This window comes from Cotesia typhae, unplaced genomic scaffold, assembly GCF_013202065.1.
Source record: "Cotesia typhae breed Kobodo isofemale line unplaced genomic scaffold, CoteBio_Ctyphae contig_48, whole genome shotgun sequence".
Lineage (NCBI taxonomy): Eukaryota > Metazoa > Arthropoda > Insecta > Hymenoptera > Braconidae > Cotesia > Cotesia typhae.
Window position 1 is genome coordinate 2088537 of NW_027423756.1, and position 15904 is coordinate 2104440.

Here is a 15904-nt window from a genome sequence, read left to right on the forward strand (position 1 = left end):
TAATTTTATAATATAATCATTTCGATAAAAATTCCTAATATAATTTTCTTAATAAATTTTTCGATCGGTATTGTTTTTCAATAATAATTTCTTACTATAATATTCTTAACAATTAATACTTAATAATTTTCCGATCTATCTTATTTTCAATTAATAATTTTCCTAATATAAAACATCTTAGTAATTAATTCTTAATATAAAATATTATCAACAATTTTCTGATTGTTTTATCAATTATAAAAATTCGACACGAGTCGAAATAGTCAAATTTTATTTGCTAGAACATTCGCCAGTCGAGTCTTGATTGATATTGGGTATTGGAATTTATGCGACACAAAAACTGACGCTTGACGAAAATTCCACGAATAAAAATTTGTCTATTTTTCTCAATGATAAAAGTTAATCAATTTTACTCAGTTAATTATTGAAAAATTAATTTAATGTATTTTCTTAGATGTTAGTTAATTGATTGAAAACTTTTAAATATTAAAACTTCCCCCGCAAGGTCGATCGAGCGATCCCCGGGTATAAAAAGATTATAAACCCCCATTATATTATAAACCCCCATGAAAATCACTAAATCCAAAACTAGCAAATGTTTCATTATTAATCTATTGAATTAAATTTTCGTCGATTAACGATCCAATTGATAAATAATTAGGAGAAGTAACTGGGCATTGGATAAACCGCGGTTCACTTCCTTCCCACAGAGCAATAATTGACACCTTGACGAACAAAACGATGATCTAACTCACTCGTTGAGGATGAAGTCCTAGTTGTAGTTGGCTTCCTTCGTCTCGTCACTACTCTCGGGAACGGTCCTTTTTGATTTCCGTGGCACTCAGTCTGGCGGTCACACTACTTCTCCCTTTTCCACTGCACGGCTCACCTATTTTAACCCAAACTCACTCCCTCCTATTCTCCCTTTAGGCCCGTAGATCGAGACGCGCCAGTGCTATGTCGAATAATTATCGATATCCGGTGACTTATCGATTAAGGGTAATTTTACCCTGTTACAAATTATTTTTAAAATGAAATAATTAATTACTTACATAACTATAACAATATTGTTTAAGAATAAATGCCTGAATATTTATAACAATTTAAAATAAAACAGATTGATACATATTTTATCCGCAGACCATACTTATCACTCGTTGATGAACACGTGAAATTTATTAGGCAATAAACCATCTCTCAAAAACTCGGTGATCTAAATATTTACATCAGAACGTAGACTGTACACATAATCATTGGCGACATACAGTCTGGCGCGTTTATTACAGCATGAATATTGTTAATGAACATATACGAGCGTGAGCAATCCTTTCGCCAGCGTAAATTTTTATTTTAACGTCGTAAATCTTACCGTTTTGGTACATCAAAGATGACCTGATTTACAAGTCTTTGTAAATCAAAAGTTCCAGAATATTCAAGGCTATTAAAATTATTCTAATAGGCTGTAACTGTTTAGGGAAGACATAACATTATCTTTGAAATTAGTTCGTTTAATTGAAAGCAGCTACATTTTGCGTATTACAAATTTGAAAATATTTATTTAAGTCGCAGTTTTGTAACATGGTTTTTGTGAAATTGCGTTTTAACTCATGGATTTTTTATTGCCGTCAATTAAAGTCCTTAATGTGGATTTAAACATTAAAAAGAGATTTAAAAGATTCACAATAGAATGAATTGACGGCGCATTAGAATATTTCAAGTAAAATATTATGAAAAATCTAAACATGGACATAAATTCTAGAGAACTATATTAATAATACTTTAATAAAGTGGTTATAATATAAAATTAAGTACAAGAAAATGTTGAATGCTTTTTGATAACAAGTTGGTGTTAGATAATTTAGATAAAAGGCAACATGAACAACTTATCCTTAATATAGACTCCAAGTATTTGGTAACACAAGACATAGTCATCTAAACAATTCATAAATCCGTATTTTTGCTGGCGAATTTTTTTAAGAACACTAGGCAGTGACAAAGTTTCGGTTTTGTCGAATTGCGCTACACATATCAAATACGCAAAACACCGCAGAGCTACCAATCCCGTCGAGACATTGAACAATTATAGGAGGGATTTTCTTATCAGCCGTTTGTCTCTCTAACTGAAGGCACATGTCTTTAATACTGCAATAAAAATCTATGAATGCATTCGGGTTGTGAGAAAACTTATCCTTCTGTCAAGCGGTGTATTGATAATGCGATATTTTTTGCTCTCGGCCAAACTTGTCGGTCAGACTTAATAAAGTTAAATTAAAATGTGGCGTGATACTAAGTTTCAGGGTCTTAATTCTAAACTTATCACTCACTTTCACACAGCCCTCCTTTGGGGACCAGTATTGGTAACACTTCTTATCGCTTAATTGACTCATCAGAACTATAATTTGCACTTTGTAATTCGATACCGCTTGCCAAAATTTGTCACAGTCATTTTCTTGCAAACTTTTTATGCAAATGTACTTCCGCTCGAAATCATAACCATCGACGAAACTTGCGTCAAGGACTGTCCTATCATTCCTGAGCTTGATGAGACGGTTAAGATAGCGCATAAGATGCATACCTCGTTCCTTTTTACACTTTTTTGCGTTCTGAGTCGACGCACTGTCTTCCTCTTCTTCGTGCTTGGAGACTATTGCGTGATATTCCGCAATTATTCTGGGTAGTGAATCAGGTTTGTTTATTAGGCTTAGAAAATCACTTCCATTGATATCTACAGCGTTGTTTGTCGCCATTTTTCGTAGTGTTTTTTCTATCGAATTTAGTTCAACTATTGTTGATAACTCGGTGGTAGCACTTTTTAAACTAATTTCCATTTCACGGTAGTGGAACTTATATATCTAATGCCCTACCCACTGAAAAGTACGCACTTTAAAAACAATTACTTTAATCCGATCATTCCCCTGTATGTTTTTTCGAATGTAAACATCGTCATTCAAGCCTTTGACCTTAAATTGCATGTTTATTTATAGGTAATTTAAGCTAATTACAGACTGTGGAGTAACATTACCATTGAATTACTGTATTTTTACAACGTAAATATTTGGACTACATAGTTAGGTTAACAAATTTTGATCACGTAATTAATTATACATTATTTACAATCAATTCTTAAAAACTAATAACATCAAATTTTCTTTCAATCAATAAATATTCGAACAAAATTAAACAGCTGTTACTTACATCAGAACTCTTTAAACAGTAATAAAAACTTAGAGAGTATTCTATCGATATAAAAATATTCTACTTAACTTAAAACACTTGGATGTTTACAGCCTTGAGTGTCAATACTGCTTTAATCCGTAATCTGGCACAAAAAAGTTGATTCAATCTACTACGCATCTAAGCTTCTTGCTTAGGTTTAATGGGGATAATGTATTTTTTTCCAGCAATTTACGTTAGAGATATGGTAATGTGTTTTAGATTGAATGCACTCAGAAAAACGTTTACAAGTATAAAAATACACTTTTCAGAATTTTTATGTATTAATTTCTTTATATCCCTGCTCTAATATTTAACCGTTAATGTCAACCCAACCCAGATTGCGGAAGCCAGCTAATAGTCCACACAATGGTCGAAGGATTGACGGACGGCCATAATGGACCTCATTGAGATCATACGCAAATAATAATCTAACGACTTGTAGAAACGCGAACGTACATCAACGCCTGAATAGCTCTCACTGGTCTCCATTTTTGCAAAATTGGTTCGTATTTCCGGTGACGGTCACATTAGTTCCCAAAAGTAATATTAGCGCCATAGTAGATCAGCTTCGACAGTGGGTATAATGAAAATTAGGTTCATTATTGACCATGTGTCTTAATTAATAATTTTATAGACCACAAAGCTGTCAGCGTTACCCGAATATTATTTCCGTGAATGCCCTTAGGGCGCAATCAAATAGAACTGGGTTCGATTCCCGGCCGGGGCCAACGTTAAATTTACGATTTGGACGTTTAATACTCCAGCCAGCAATATGATGTTTTATGAAGTCTTTAAGTTCAGTTTAACATGGCAACCAAATCTAAAAAAGGTCATATTGTTTGCTGGGACGTTAAATCTACGATTTCAATTTAAACTCGGGTATGTTGTTTGTTTCGCGATAAACTCGTTCAGGTTTTCCCGATTTCAAATCCAGTCATAGCTTACCATTTATTTTTATGCCTTCCAGCAGATAACGACAATGAAACATGAAGATCTATATTTGTCACACTGATAGAAGGATTTGTTTATAGTTAAAAATATTTATTAATATTTAATAAATCATTTATTAGAGACCACTTTTTAGTATTAAATAAATATTTCTTAGTATTTAAAAAGATTTATTAATATTTAATAAATGAATATCAGATTTATTAAATACAAATAAATCATTTTAAATATTAAGAAATATTTATTTAATGCTAAAAAGTGGTCTCTAATAAATGATTTCTTAAATATTAACAAATATTTTTAATTATAAACAAATCTTTCTATCAGTGCATGCAATAGTCACTTATTTTTATTATCATCACGCGTGAACGTGATACGTTGTTCGGTCGTTTCTGATAATTGGAAGAGCGGTTTGTGAAAACAATTGTCGGGACTTCAGTCACTCCTTCGAATTCATCTGGTTAACACGTCTCCAGCATTGGGGTAGTTAATTATTCTGCATAACACATTATCCGTGATTTAGATATTCAAAATTATTAAATTATGAGCGAATACCAAAACTTGACCCAGGACATTATAATACCGAAAGAATGGCCATTGAAGATTGCGAGAAACGCGATTGCTAATACAGTGGAACAAGTGATTAACAATCATCGATCAGGCGTGAAAATTAGCCTCACCGTTGCAGGCGTGTCGGCTTTGGTTACCGATAATGAGAACGGATCTGGATATACTTTCAAAAAGATAAAAGAAATGTAAGTATTACACGAAGCTTTAGTTTTTTTATTTAGCATACTATTTTCAAGACTAATTGCATACTTTTCAAAAATTTATTTTAGACATGAAGACATTAACCGAATTGATTTGATTTTACCGGTAAAAACTGAGATAGTAATGCCTGAATCTAACTTATTGGGTCCCACAGGATCGAAGAAGTTGTAAGTACTCCTAAATAATTAAAATAAACCAAAATTATTATTTCAAAGTACCATACAGTTGACTTACTTTTTGCTTTCAGAGAAACTATCATGTTGGACGTGAGAGATGATCACCCAATTTCACGAATGCTTGTGCCGAATTCTAATCGCCATGTAGTGTTGACTGCTGTACCAGTCATCGAGTTGTAAGTACTTTTCCTAAAACTTAACCACCCATATTTTCCGTGTGTAATTTATTGTTTTTTAAATTTGCTTATTTGAAATTATTGTACAGGCTTTTGGAGAAAAAAGGCGTCAGAGGCGACAAAATGTATGATTTTGCTGTTCGATCGATATACATCATCAACACTAATTCGTACAAAGACCTATCGTAAGTATAAACTTTATTTATTTCCAAAGCAGGTTTTTTCTTAACTTCCCTAACACTTAATTCTTCTTTTTCATTTCAGACTGCAAAAAATGTCGATCTCGTTTCAGTCCGCACATCCTGCCATATCTGTCAAGCGGTTTACTAAATACAAATGGATTATCGAGTATTACGACTACTTGTCACAATACTAGTAAGTTATTTCAACAGTTTCTAAACCTTTTTTGATCATTCTAATCGAAGTTTTACAGTTTGCCATCAATTTTTATCAAGAGCGCGCAGACAGATCAAAATCACAGTTGGGTTTAGACAATAGAAGGCATTTTGTTTATTTTCTTGATAAGATATTCTTCGTGAGCTAATCTTGATGATACTCTTTGTTACAGGTAATTCTGGTGCCGTTTAAATTTAGTTCTTTGGTAGCTTTTAGATGTAAAATTATTTTCAATAAACTTTTTTACAATATTAAGTAAGAAACCTAGACTTTTATTTTTAATGTAGCATAACAACAGTCCAACATGTTCCTTCAACGTAAATAGAAAGTATTGCATTGTGTGCCTATTTTACTTACAAGTAGGCAACAAAATTTTTCTGCTCCAGAATATAAATAACAACAGAACCACGTAGAAAGATTGCATGGTAAAATTTTATAACTACAGCAGTGTGTATAATCGAGTGAGTTTCCTTTCATCTAGATATTTTTGGCTGAACCCCATTTCCCCTAACACATACATGTGAATGGCTTGATAGCAGAAACTATAGTAATTTGCGTTATAATTCAAGCAGTTGTGCTCCCGCTGTCTTATTTTCTGAAAAGCATTTGCCACTGAAAGCGCACCTGTGGATTTGAATTGGGTAACACAAATATCGAGGACACAATATACCGCCGAAAAAGTGCTACCATCGTTGCAATGAACGAGAATAGCTCCGGGCTTCCATTCAGCTGATTGTTTCTTCGTAGAAATAGTGTACGTGTCGTTCAGACTGCACACAAAGGACAAAAATATAAACGGATTATCTGGATTGTTATCAGTTGGCGACGCAGTGTAATGATAGTACCAAATCTCACGCTCGCGGTTCTTTTGATCAGACAAGAGTAACAATGTTGAAATGAAACGGGGTCTCTTGATGACTATCAGAGTCTTTATTCTAAAACCTCCAGACTCTATCTCACTTTCTTCTACGGAACTCCAATACTGACAGCTTCCTTCCTCTCTTCTTTGAGATATCTTCACGATGGTATTAACTTCACGGCACCAGGCTAATTCCCAAAATTTATCGTAGTTTTCTGCTTTTGGATCGTTTGTACAAATATACTTTTGCTGTCCGTCATACACTTCATAACCGTCTATAAAAGCGGCTCTGGGGTACCTTTTCATGAAGCAGAGAAATCGGTGTAACAGCTGTCGGCACCCTTTGTTATCAGGCTCATCATCAGACACCTCGAAAATTTTCTGGTTCTCTTCAATGATGTAGTATTCTAGATGGATGAGATCAAACGAGTCTACATTGTTCATAAAAATTAAAAAGTCAATGGCAGATAGCTCTTTGAATTCGGTACTCATTTTCGCTCACTTATAGTCACTTCAAAACTAATATTGCACTTGTCTTTCAATTTTATTTTAAAACCACGAATGGATCCTCACTGAGAGACAGCTCGTATCAAACTAGTGGCACCTTTTTCATAAAATTTGTTAATTAGCTAAGTAATATACAGTTCGTGGTAACATTATGAACATTTTGCTCATACTGGGTTGAACCCCCGAAGCTTGCGATAAAAATACGAACATAACCATGAGGTAGTAAAATTACTCATAACTAAATCATAAACTTCATGATGCTCAGATAACATAAATTTATTGCATAAGTAAAAAGAAAATTGTAATTACACCAGATACCATTTCTGATTTTTTGTTTTTAAGTGTAGCCGACTGTAATGCATTGACCGTTGATTTAATGTACTTTTGATAGAAAAAGAAGGTATAGTGATGGATAAAATATTTTTTTTTCGAAGAAATTGCAGTCCTTAATAAGCCCCATTCGCTTTAAACTCGGCAGGGAACTTTGCATGTGAGTTTTAATGCCCTATTTTCCTTCCTACGCAGGTAATTTACTGCCAGTAATTTTCAGTACTTTTGAAAAACTATTTACGACCGCTCGTAAATTTTTTATAGACCATTTCGCTTATCTTAATGCAACATTATGCATTAATACTTTAATTAGAATTATTAGAAAAATTCTTTTATGTGTTTTTAACAAGAAAATGATGTAAGGAGTGTAATATCCAATTCAAAATATCAAAATGTGGTAGAAGATAGGTCAGAAAAATGATAGAAAGTCGAATGTCGTGAAATTCATCAGCGAAAGATGATCATCGAAAGGAGGCTTGAAGAAAAAAGTTTTGTTATTTTATCGCATACGATGTCGTTGAACAGTGATTTGACACTTGCGTGACACCTAAAAAATCATAAAAACTAGTTGTAATGTCTTTATTAGTATATGATTTCAGGACAGGCCTAAAAGTTATAGAGAACATTAAAAAGTGTATAACGATAAAAAACGTGTGATTTCATGTCTTAATTAGGACATTCCAACTCTTCTATAATTAAAAAATCCAATTTTGAGCCATTTTTTTTCGGTTATTGTCGATATCAAGCTGTATTGTGATTTGTTATTATGGTATCCAACAAGGACCAAGTCGCAAAAACAAAGCAGAAGGTTCAAACTTTTGGTACAGATATGATAAAAATACATAAACATTCTGAGAACAAAATATTATTGCTCCATATCTAACTGAGTAAAACCTGGAGTTCAATGTCAACAATATTAATTAATCTTCAAGTAGGCATGATGCCAACCAAAACATAATAGAGTTCTCAAAGGAATCCATTGATAGATAAGAATTTATAAGCAGCAATACATGCTTCGTAATAAAACCAGTTCAACCTATCAATTACTGTTGCGACTTTCATTAGCGGGGAACAGACCATTGTTTTCCTGTTTTTGAAACGCTTATCGGATTGGTGAATTCCAATACTTATACCATTGTTATTATAAGCCGCAAATAACAATTGGGTATTACTAATTTTGCGCGTTTCAGACCGATTGCAGTTTAAAATAATAACAATGTTTGCTATCAAATTTAAAACAACTTTTTCCTCGAGCTATATTAACATTTGATTAATCACCCTTATAAATAGATAATTTGATCTTCACCTGTTGCCATATAGAAGAGATCTGTTCAACATTTTGATTCTAAACTGAGAAAGCTGTATAAGTTACACTTCATGTGTAACTTGCTCAATAACTATACCCTAGAAGTAACCAACATGTTCACAATGTAAATTCACCTTTATCAGGACTACATAACAAGTGTCAGGACCGTATCATAGAGGCCAACGATCTTACTTACATGACGAATACACATGGACTGAGTTCAATACTCAGCGTGCCCTCTATATTGAACTGTTTATGATGCCATTGAGTACGTGAATTGCCCTTGATATTAATTTCGTCGTGACGTCATCGACCTGGCAGCTAAAAATTTTCTAAGTCTAAAAATTTCCAGATCGCGACTGTTACTGATTATATCCCTTTCTGCCCGGTCCCTCTCAAGTCTCAATCCAATCCCCCCTTCTCTTTCTTTCCTTTCACTCGAAAGAACCACCTCAGTCAAATCACCAGCGCTTGATGATCTGTTTAGTTCTACCCGCCTTTGAAATGGATTCAAACTTCCCGCTTTTCCCAGATTGTTATCATCCGGCATAGTCTCTCACCTCAATCCCCACTTTACCAACCGCTCCAACTACAGCGCCCGCACTAGCGCTTTGTTCCTACCTTTCCCACTACGCTACACCTAATTCTATTCCCTCTTGCCTCACCTTGCCCCTCTACCCTCCTCCCCGACACTGGTCCTAACCTCCAACTTGCCGACACGCAGAGAAACTTGGCTTACCTTGCTCCTTGCACCAGATCACAAAAATAATTTTACGCGTCACAATAAACCCCAAGTTTAACTCGCTCAACTAAACCCAAAACACAATAATTGCCTTAAGTATTTTTACCAAAAATTACCGAAACGATAGTAAGGTAAAGGACCATATTATGGAACACTCTATGAATAGGAATTGTATATTTTATTATTTTTAAAAGAAAATAGAGTTGAAACATTGAATTTTTTCAAATTAAATGTTTCTGTGATATCTATTAAAGCGATAAAAATTGTTATGAACTGAGTTTTAGCTGAAAATATTAATAAATTAATTGAAAAAAAAGGTGAGTACTTATGACCGTATTTATGGAGCAGTATGAAGCAGCATGTACGGGTGTTTCATAAGGTATGTCCCAAATTATGAAACACAAAATAAATTGAAACATTAAGATTAAAAATTTTTTTTTTAGTCTTTAATTTGTTTATCCATAATATTAAATGTTGTTTAATATTTTTATCAACTGTTAATATAGTTATATTTGAAAATAAAACGAATTATCAAACAATAAATAAACATTGATTTAAAAAATAAGCATGACAAGAACAGTTTCGAATCTTTGGATGAATAATTAAAAAATATAATGACAAGATTTATTTAAAATTTAACTATTTCGTTTCTTCTTTGATTTTTTGCTGTATTGCTTTCATTTTATCTTGTAATTTTTTCTTTTCTTCAGCTAGAAGTTTCTTCTCTTCTTGTAATTTTTTCCTTTTTTGTAACTTTTCTTCTTTTATTTTCCTATCATTTTCTTTTTTTGAGTGATATTGCACCCACTGATCAGATGTACCAGCAGAAGGTAGTTTGAATTTGCCGGATGACTCCAGTTTAATCCTTTTTTTCTTCGGTAAATAATTAGTTGGCATCTTAAATGCGTCATCAAAAGGATTCCCAGCATCGGTTTCAACTGAAAAATATCACAAATATTATTATTATTAAAGTTAGAGTTTCTTGTCAGTAATTTTTAAATATTATTTTACTAACTTTTATTAGCAGATATAGAGTCATTTTCTTTACTAATAACTGATTGACTAAATGTTTGACAATCTTGAACCTCAGAATATTTGTCAAAAGTTGTCGTAGTACAAGCAGCAGTAGAAACAGTTGTAATAGCAGATGTACTGTCAAGAAAATCTAAAAAAAAAAAATATATTTTTATTCTTAAATCCATATCAAGTATGAAGGATTGTTTTTTAATTTGCTTACAAACCTGTTTGATTATCAACATCCAAAACATTTGATTCAAATATTAATTCATCACCAATGTTACGTTCCAAAACATCCGATAAATTTAATAAGTTTAAATTCTCACTTTGATCAGTACCTGACTGAGCTTGAGAGGCAATTTCTATAGGTATATTATCTAATATAAATTCGTATAATACTTCAGAAGATGCTAATGTGTCTATTTCAGGATTAGTTATGAAAGGAAGAAACTCTTCATTTAAAGAATGACTATGATCGTTAAGATTCATATCAGTGTTATTATTATCATTCGAAGTAGACGCTTGATCATTAATTAAATTATTTACGGGTTGTTCTTGTCTTACTATGTTTAAATTTAAATTTACCAACGTCACTTCTTTGACAATTGGTTTACTTTTTTCATGAGAACCTATATACCAAGTTATAAAAATATAATAAAAAATTTTTAAAATAAAAATATCAATATGAATATCTATAAAAAAAATCAACATAGAAAAATTAATTCATTAAAAAAATAGCTATTTATAAAAATTTTTATGTATACCGCAAAAATAATGATTGAAATAAGATGTTATTAATTTCTTTACCAGATTTTCCACTGATATCAAGCCAGTATTTATACAAGCCTCTAATTTCTAGATCTCTGGGCAATGTCTGATTTAACCAAGCAGTATTAAATTCTTCCAGAATATCCTTTGATAAATTGTTTTCGAAGGTTAATAGATGTTTTTCCTTATCTTCTGTTACTTCATCTTGTACATTTTCTTTAGTTACTGTTGTTTTAGATTTCTTTTTTTTATTAAATACATCATAGTCAACGGCAGAAGGATCGAAAGGATACAAGCCTGCAGCTTTGAATCCACTGATAACAGCATTTTTTTCTTGTACCATAGCATCCAATGCAAACTTTAGAACTAATGGAAAATCTTCTTTTTTTACTCGGGAAACATTTTTAGAATTTTTCCATCTTGGTACAGATTTTTTCCATGTCTGTTTAAATGGGTGAAAAAAAACTAATGTCAAGTGGTTGCATTATATGGGTTGAGTTGGGAACAAGTCCAATCAACTCAATACCATTTTCACGACAAAATGTAACCAGAGGCATAGTCATATGTGATGAATGATTATCCAAATATAACACGATTGGAAACTGAGTTCCTTGTTTCACTAGCCATGGATAAAATATATTTGTTATATACTCATAGAATGACTCAGAGGTCATCCACCCATTATCTGAGAGCCCAACACCCCAACCTTCAGGACAATTTTTGACAATTTTCTCTGGTACTTCTTCTTTATAAGGAAACATGATCATGCGAGGTGCACGATCACCATTAGCACTATACATAAACAATACGGTAAATCCTTCTTTATCAGAATCAACCACCTTATATGCAGAACGGGATCCTTTAGCTAACAATACTTTTCCAGGTGGAGGGCATAAACTTACATAAGTCTCGTCACAGTTGAAAATTCTCGTAGAAAGAATCTCCAATAATTTTTTTTCAGTTAAATACTTAGCTTGTTCATCAAATCAATCTTTCAGGTCATCACCGGTCACTGCTGCTCTACTATGAGTCAGATGTTGTGGTTTCCTGATTGACATTTGAGGGTGTCGTTTTCGAAAGCCCTCATACCAATGTCGGCTCGGCCGACTATCAATAAATGGAGTTTCTTTTTTTGACATTTTCACATATTGTTGAATAGAATCTAAGAGCTCTGTTTTAGTTACTGGTAAACCACGCTGAGCTCTAAAAGAATCCAGTCAACTATTTTTTGTTCTTCGGTATTAGAAAAAACAGTTGCTGGTCCAGTTTTTTGTTTGGATATTTCAGGGTTCCCTTTTTTTCTAGAGAGTGTAGTTGGGGGAACTCCGTACACTGCAGCAGCTGTTCTCAGTGAAACACCTGTGTCGACAGCTTTCAAAGCATTAGCTAAATCATCAGGAGAATAATTTATACGCGTAGATTTATTTTTTTTTGAAACCTTCTTACACGTATTAACTAAGACAACAGCCGTTTTTGGAGCCTTGGAACTGTTGTTAACACTTAGATTCACAGATTTAATTTTATTTTTTTTGCTTGATTTATTTTTTTGGCATTTTTTTGTAGTCTTTCCCATATTTACGCAATTTAAATTCTTATCTGAAATAAAAAATTATTGATTTGATTAACTTAAACAGTATTTATTATCCAACTTACAAATTTTAGAGGTTAGTTTTTAATTTTGATAGAATTTTCAAATTTAAGTACTTACCTAATACAAATTTATAGAAATATACACTGAAGTAACATTTATCTGACATAAACTGCTTTTTTTATAAATAATTAACAATCATTAACACTAAATTAAATAAATAATACTCTCACGAGTCACTGTTTCATAATTACGGACCACACTGAAAAATGAACGTACGTGGGACATGAAACACGGAATATACTGTTCCATAAATCCGGACTATTAAAGAATTTTTGTACCTATTATGAAACACTTGAAATAAAAGTAAATACTTTATTGAACTACCTAAAATTCATTATCAATAGGAAGATAATAAGCTCAACTTTTAGTTGAGATGTTTCAAGTATTTTTTAATCATTGATATATTTCTCAAAAACTTGAAGTAATTGCATTTTTACACACGTGACTATTTTACTCCAAAAAAGTTTTTTTTTCATACAACTTGACGCGGGCATTCAATATATTTTTTTTTCTCTACATTTTAAAGTATTCATGAAAATGAATTAATTTAATCAATATATTAGTAATTAACAATCATAAATATTATTTTATAAGTACCAAATAAGTTAAAAATTATTTGTTATTGAGATTTTTATCGAATGTTTCATGAACCAGGACAGTGTTCCATAATATGGACTTTTACCTTACTAGATTTGACATGCGTCTACTCTCTACCACACCGGAAACGAAAGTCTCAATCTACATATATTCCAAAGTGACCTTGACTATCTAAATTACACAATTGCTTCTACTATTTCAAACGTGATCAAAATAATTTCAACTAAATAACTTCCCATAACTAAAAGGCTTGTAACAAACTAAATAATTGACATTGATGAATAATTTACTTATAAAAGAATCTACTAATTTAAAAGTGACATGTGAGACAATAGCGAACATTAATTGACAAAATTTTATTACAGTTAATTCGGCCTCTCAATTTATAAATTTAAGCTTGGCCTGAAATAATTGTCATAATAATATCTGACTTAACTTTTCCAATTCTCCAAACGTTGACCGATGTCCGGGTTGAAAACTGGCGAAATCAGCGGCTGGTTGGTCTCTCTCTCTCGTCTCCAATGAACTATCTGGCTCCAAGTAAAGGGTTCCCAAATTCCGAGTTATATATTGACTTTCTTCTTGATGGTTCGAAATCTCGATGACAGAATTCACTACACAGCACTATACTGATTTAACTGTTTTGTCAAAAACCTCACTGTCTCAAAGCGTCACTGGCTCAAAAGCCTGGTTCAAAAAGCGTTACTTGTTCCAAGGCCTGGCTCAAAAAGCCTCGATGTTTCTTTTGCCGGCCCTTTTATAATCCTCAACTCCAAGTTCTCGAACCTTCCAATCATCATCCCCACTTCGTTTTCGGGGACAGCAGTGGGGACTTTCGATTTGCATGCCCGGTGACAAGTCTGAACTACTTGTCAAAAATCGAACGGTAAGCGAAAACCCTTACTTATCGTGACGTCAATAAGGTGGTCGATAACGACCATGGGAAGTTGAGATTTCCCTGTCACAGTATTATTTATTTTCCCCTGGATACCTGCAAATCGGCCCTGGAAATCAAGGGTTTGTTATTTTTCCCCACAACCTAGGTCTAGACTTTTAGCTATTAGTAAAAAAGGTTATTGTTAAAATGTATTTTGTACTCTCTGAAAATTCAGTACAATAGACTAGAAATAATAAGATAGAAAAGAGGATTAAGCCATGAAAATATAAATTTACTACCTAATTGCTCTCGACTTAAGAAATATAAAATATTGTATAAAAAATACGAGAAGATAGTCTGAGCCGATTAGTGACCCTCATTTATGACGAGTCGAGTTCTACCACTCTGTCCGGTAAATTCCCAAGGATGATGAAACTTCAGACAACTCTGCTGAGTACCCTACCTGAGTAGGAGCACAGCTAGGACCCAGTGGGAAGCAGAAGGACCAATCAACGTTGCCAAAAGACCAGTACAGCGGAATACTCGGATGGTAGAGAGAGTCGCCCCTGCCACTTCTAGTGGTATGAGTCGGACGGAGACATTTTGAGAAAATATCAGAATAATATTTGAGCTCAGACTTATCACCTCGTTTCCAATTTTTTGTAAAGTCTTAGTGAATATATCCTTCAATTCAGTTAAAATAATTTCGTTCAATTATTTATTTAATTTATATTCATTTAATACCATTTTCCTCATTAGACAAATTCCCGTTGATATAGTTGAGTATTTTAATATTCCCCGGCGAATCAAACACCACGTCGATAACTTTAATATTAAATAAAGATTTCAATCGCTGTCCACCAGGAGGAGGACATAACACGATACAATTTGAATATAAAAAGTTCACAAACGTACTCAATATTTACGGTAATTGCGCGCCTCATAAGCGAAGCGTTGAGGTTGTGCTCTACTCTCGACATTTAAAAAAAAACAGTCTTCTTGAAACTGAAATCGATTTTTTGTTATTTATATCGCACTTACAGGTTAATATGAGTACACTTAAATTAAGTCAAATAATTTGTCAGGCACATAAAATATATTTCGATAACAATTTTTTTGTTTAACATAGTTAATTATAACATTAAACATAATTTTTTCTGGACGTCTGTGTATGGGTGGGTGTATGTGGCAGGGAAATTGGTCGAAAAAATGATCGTACGGGAATAATTTTTTTTTCATTATCTAAAGTGACACACGACGGAATTTCTTATTTAATATGAGCGTTTAATTCACTGTCGTTAAATTATTATTTATAAAAAACTAATATATGACTGAGGATTTTTTTGTATATCTATCTATACATTTTATTATAGTATTTTTTTCCCACCCCTTAGAGTTATGGTGCCACTAAACCGTGGCAGAGTTTTTTGTTTTTTATTATTTTGCTTTTTTACATTTTATTTTAATTAATTTTTTTGTGAAAAATGAGATTATGAGGCGTGCATTTTTGGATTTTCCATACTTTTTCGGTATTACAGTCAACGATATGTATTTCTTCCCTACACGC

The 15904-nt window shown here is 32.7% G+C and overlaps 3 protein-coding genes across 5 annotated transcripts in view; 1 reads left to right on the top strand and 2 right to left on the bottom strand.

Moving 5' to 3' along the window:
• Nucleotides 1-15904, bottom strand: part of LOC141529515 (patj homolog) — a 769735-nt gene that overhangs the window by 639377 nt on the left and 114454 nt on the right. The window lies entirely within an intron of this gene.
• On the top strand, nucleotides 4485-5979 carry LOC141529533 (uncharacterized). The gene is made up of 6 exons (XM_074246122.1): nucleotides 4485-4919; nucleotides 5004-5102; nucleotides 5183-5287; nucleotides 5377-5472; nucleotides 5552-5662; nucleotides 5721-5979. Exons 1-6 carry the CDS (start codon nucleotides 4708-4710, stop codon nucleotides 5776-5778), a joined length of 681 nt encoding a protein of 226 aa, XP_074102223.1. The 5' UTR covers nucleotides 4485-4707; the 3' UTR covers nucleotides 5779-5979.
• Nucleotides 9902-12267, bottom strand: LOC141529525 (uncharacterized). Of its 2 annotated transcripts, none has more exons than XM_074246105.1 (4): nucleotides 11252-12267; nucleotides 10669-11073; nucleotides 10443-10592; nucleotides 9902-10365 (listed from the first exon to the last, which is right to left on the bottom strand). In XM_074246105.1, the coding sequence occupies exons 1-4, from the start codon at nucleotides 11553-11555 to the stop codon at nucleotides 10067-10069; spliced, it is 1158 nt and encodes a 385-aa protein (XP_074102206.1). In that variant the 5' UTR covers nucleotides 11556-12267; the 3' UTR covers nucleotides 9902-10066. The 2 variants fall into 2 exon arrangements, with proteins under 2 accessions (XP_074102206.1, XP_074102208.1); XM_074246107.1 differs by having other exon boundaries at nucleotides 10669-10806; nucleotides 11252-12263.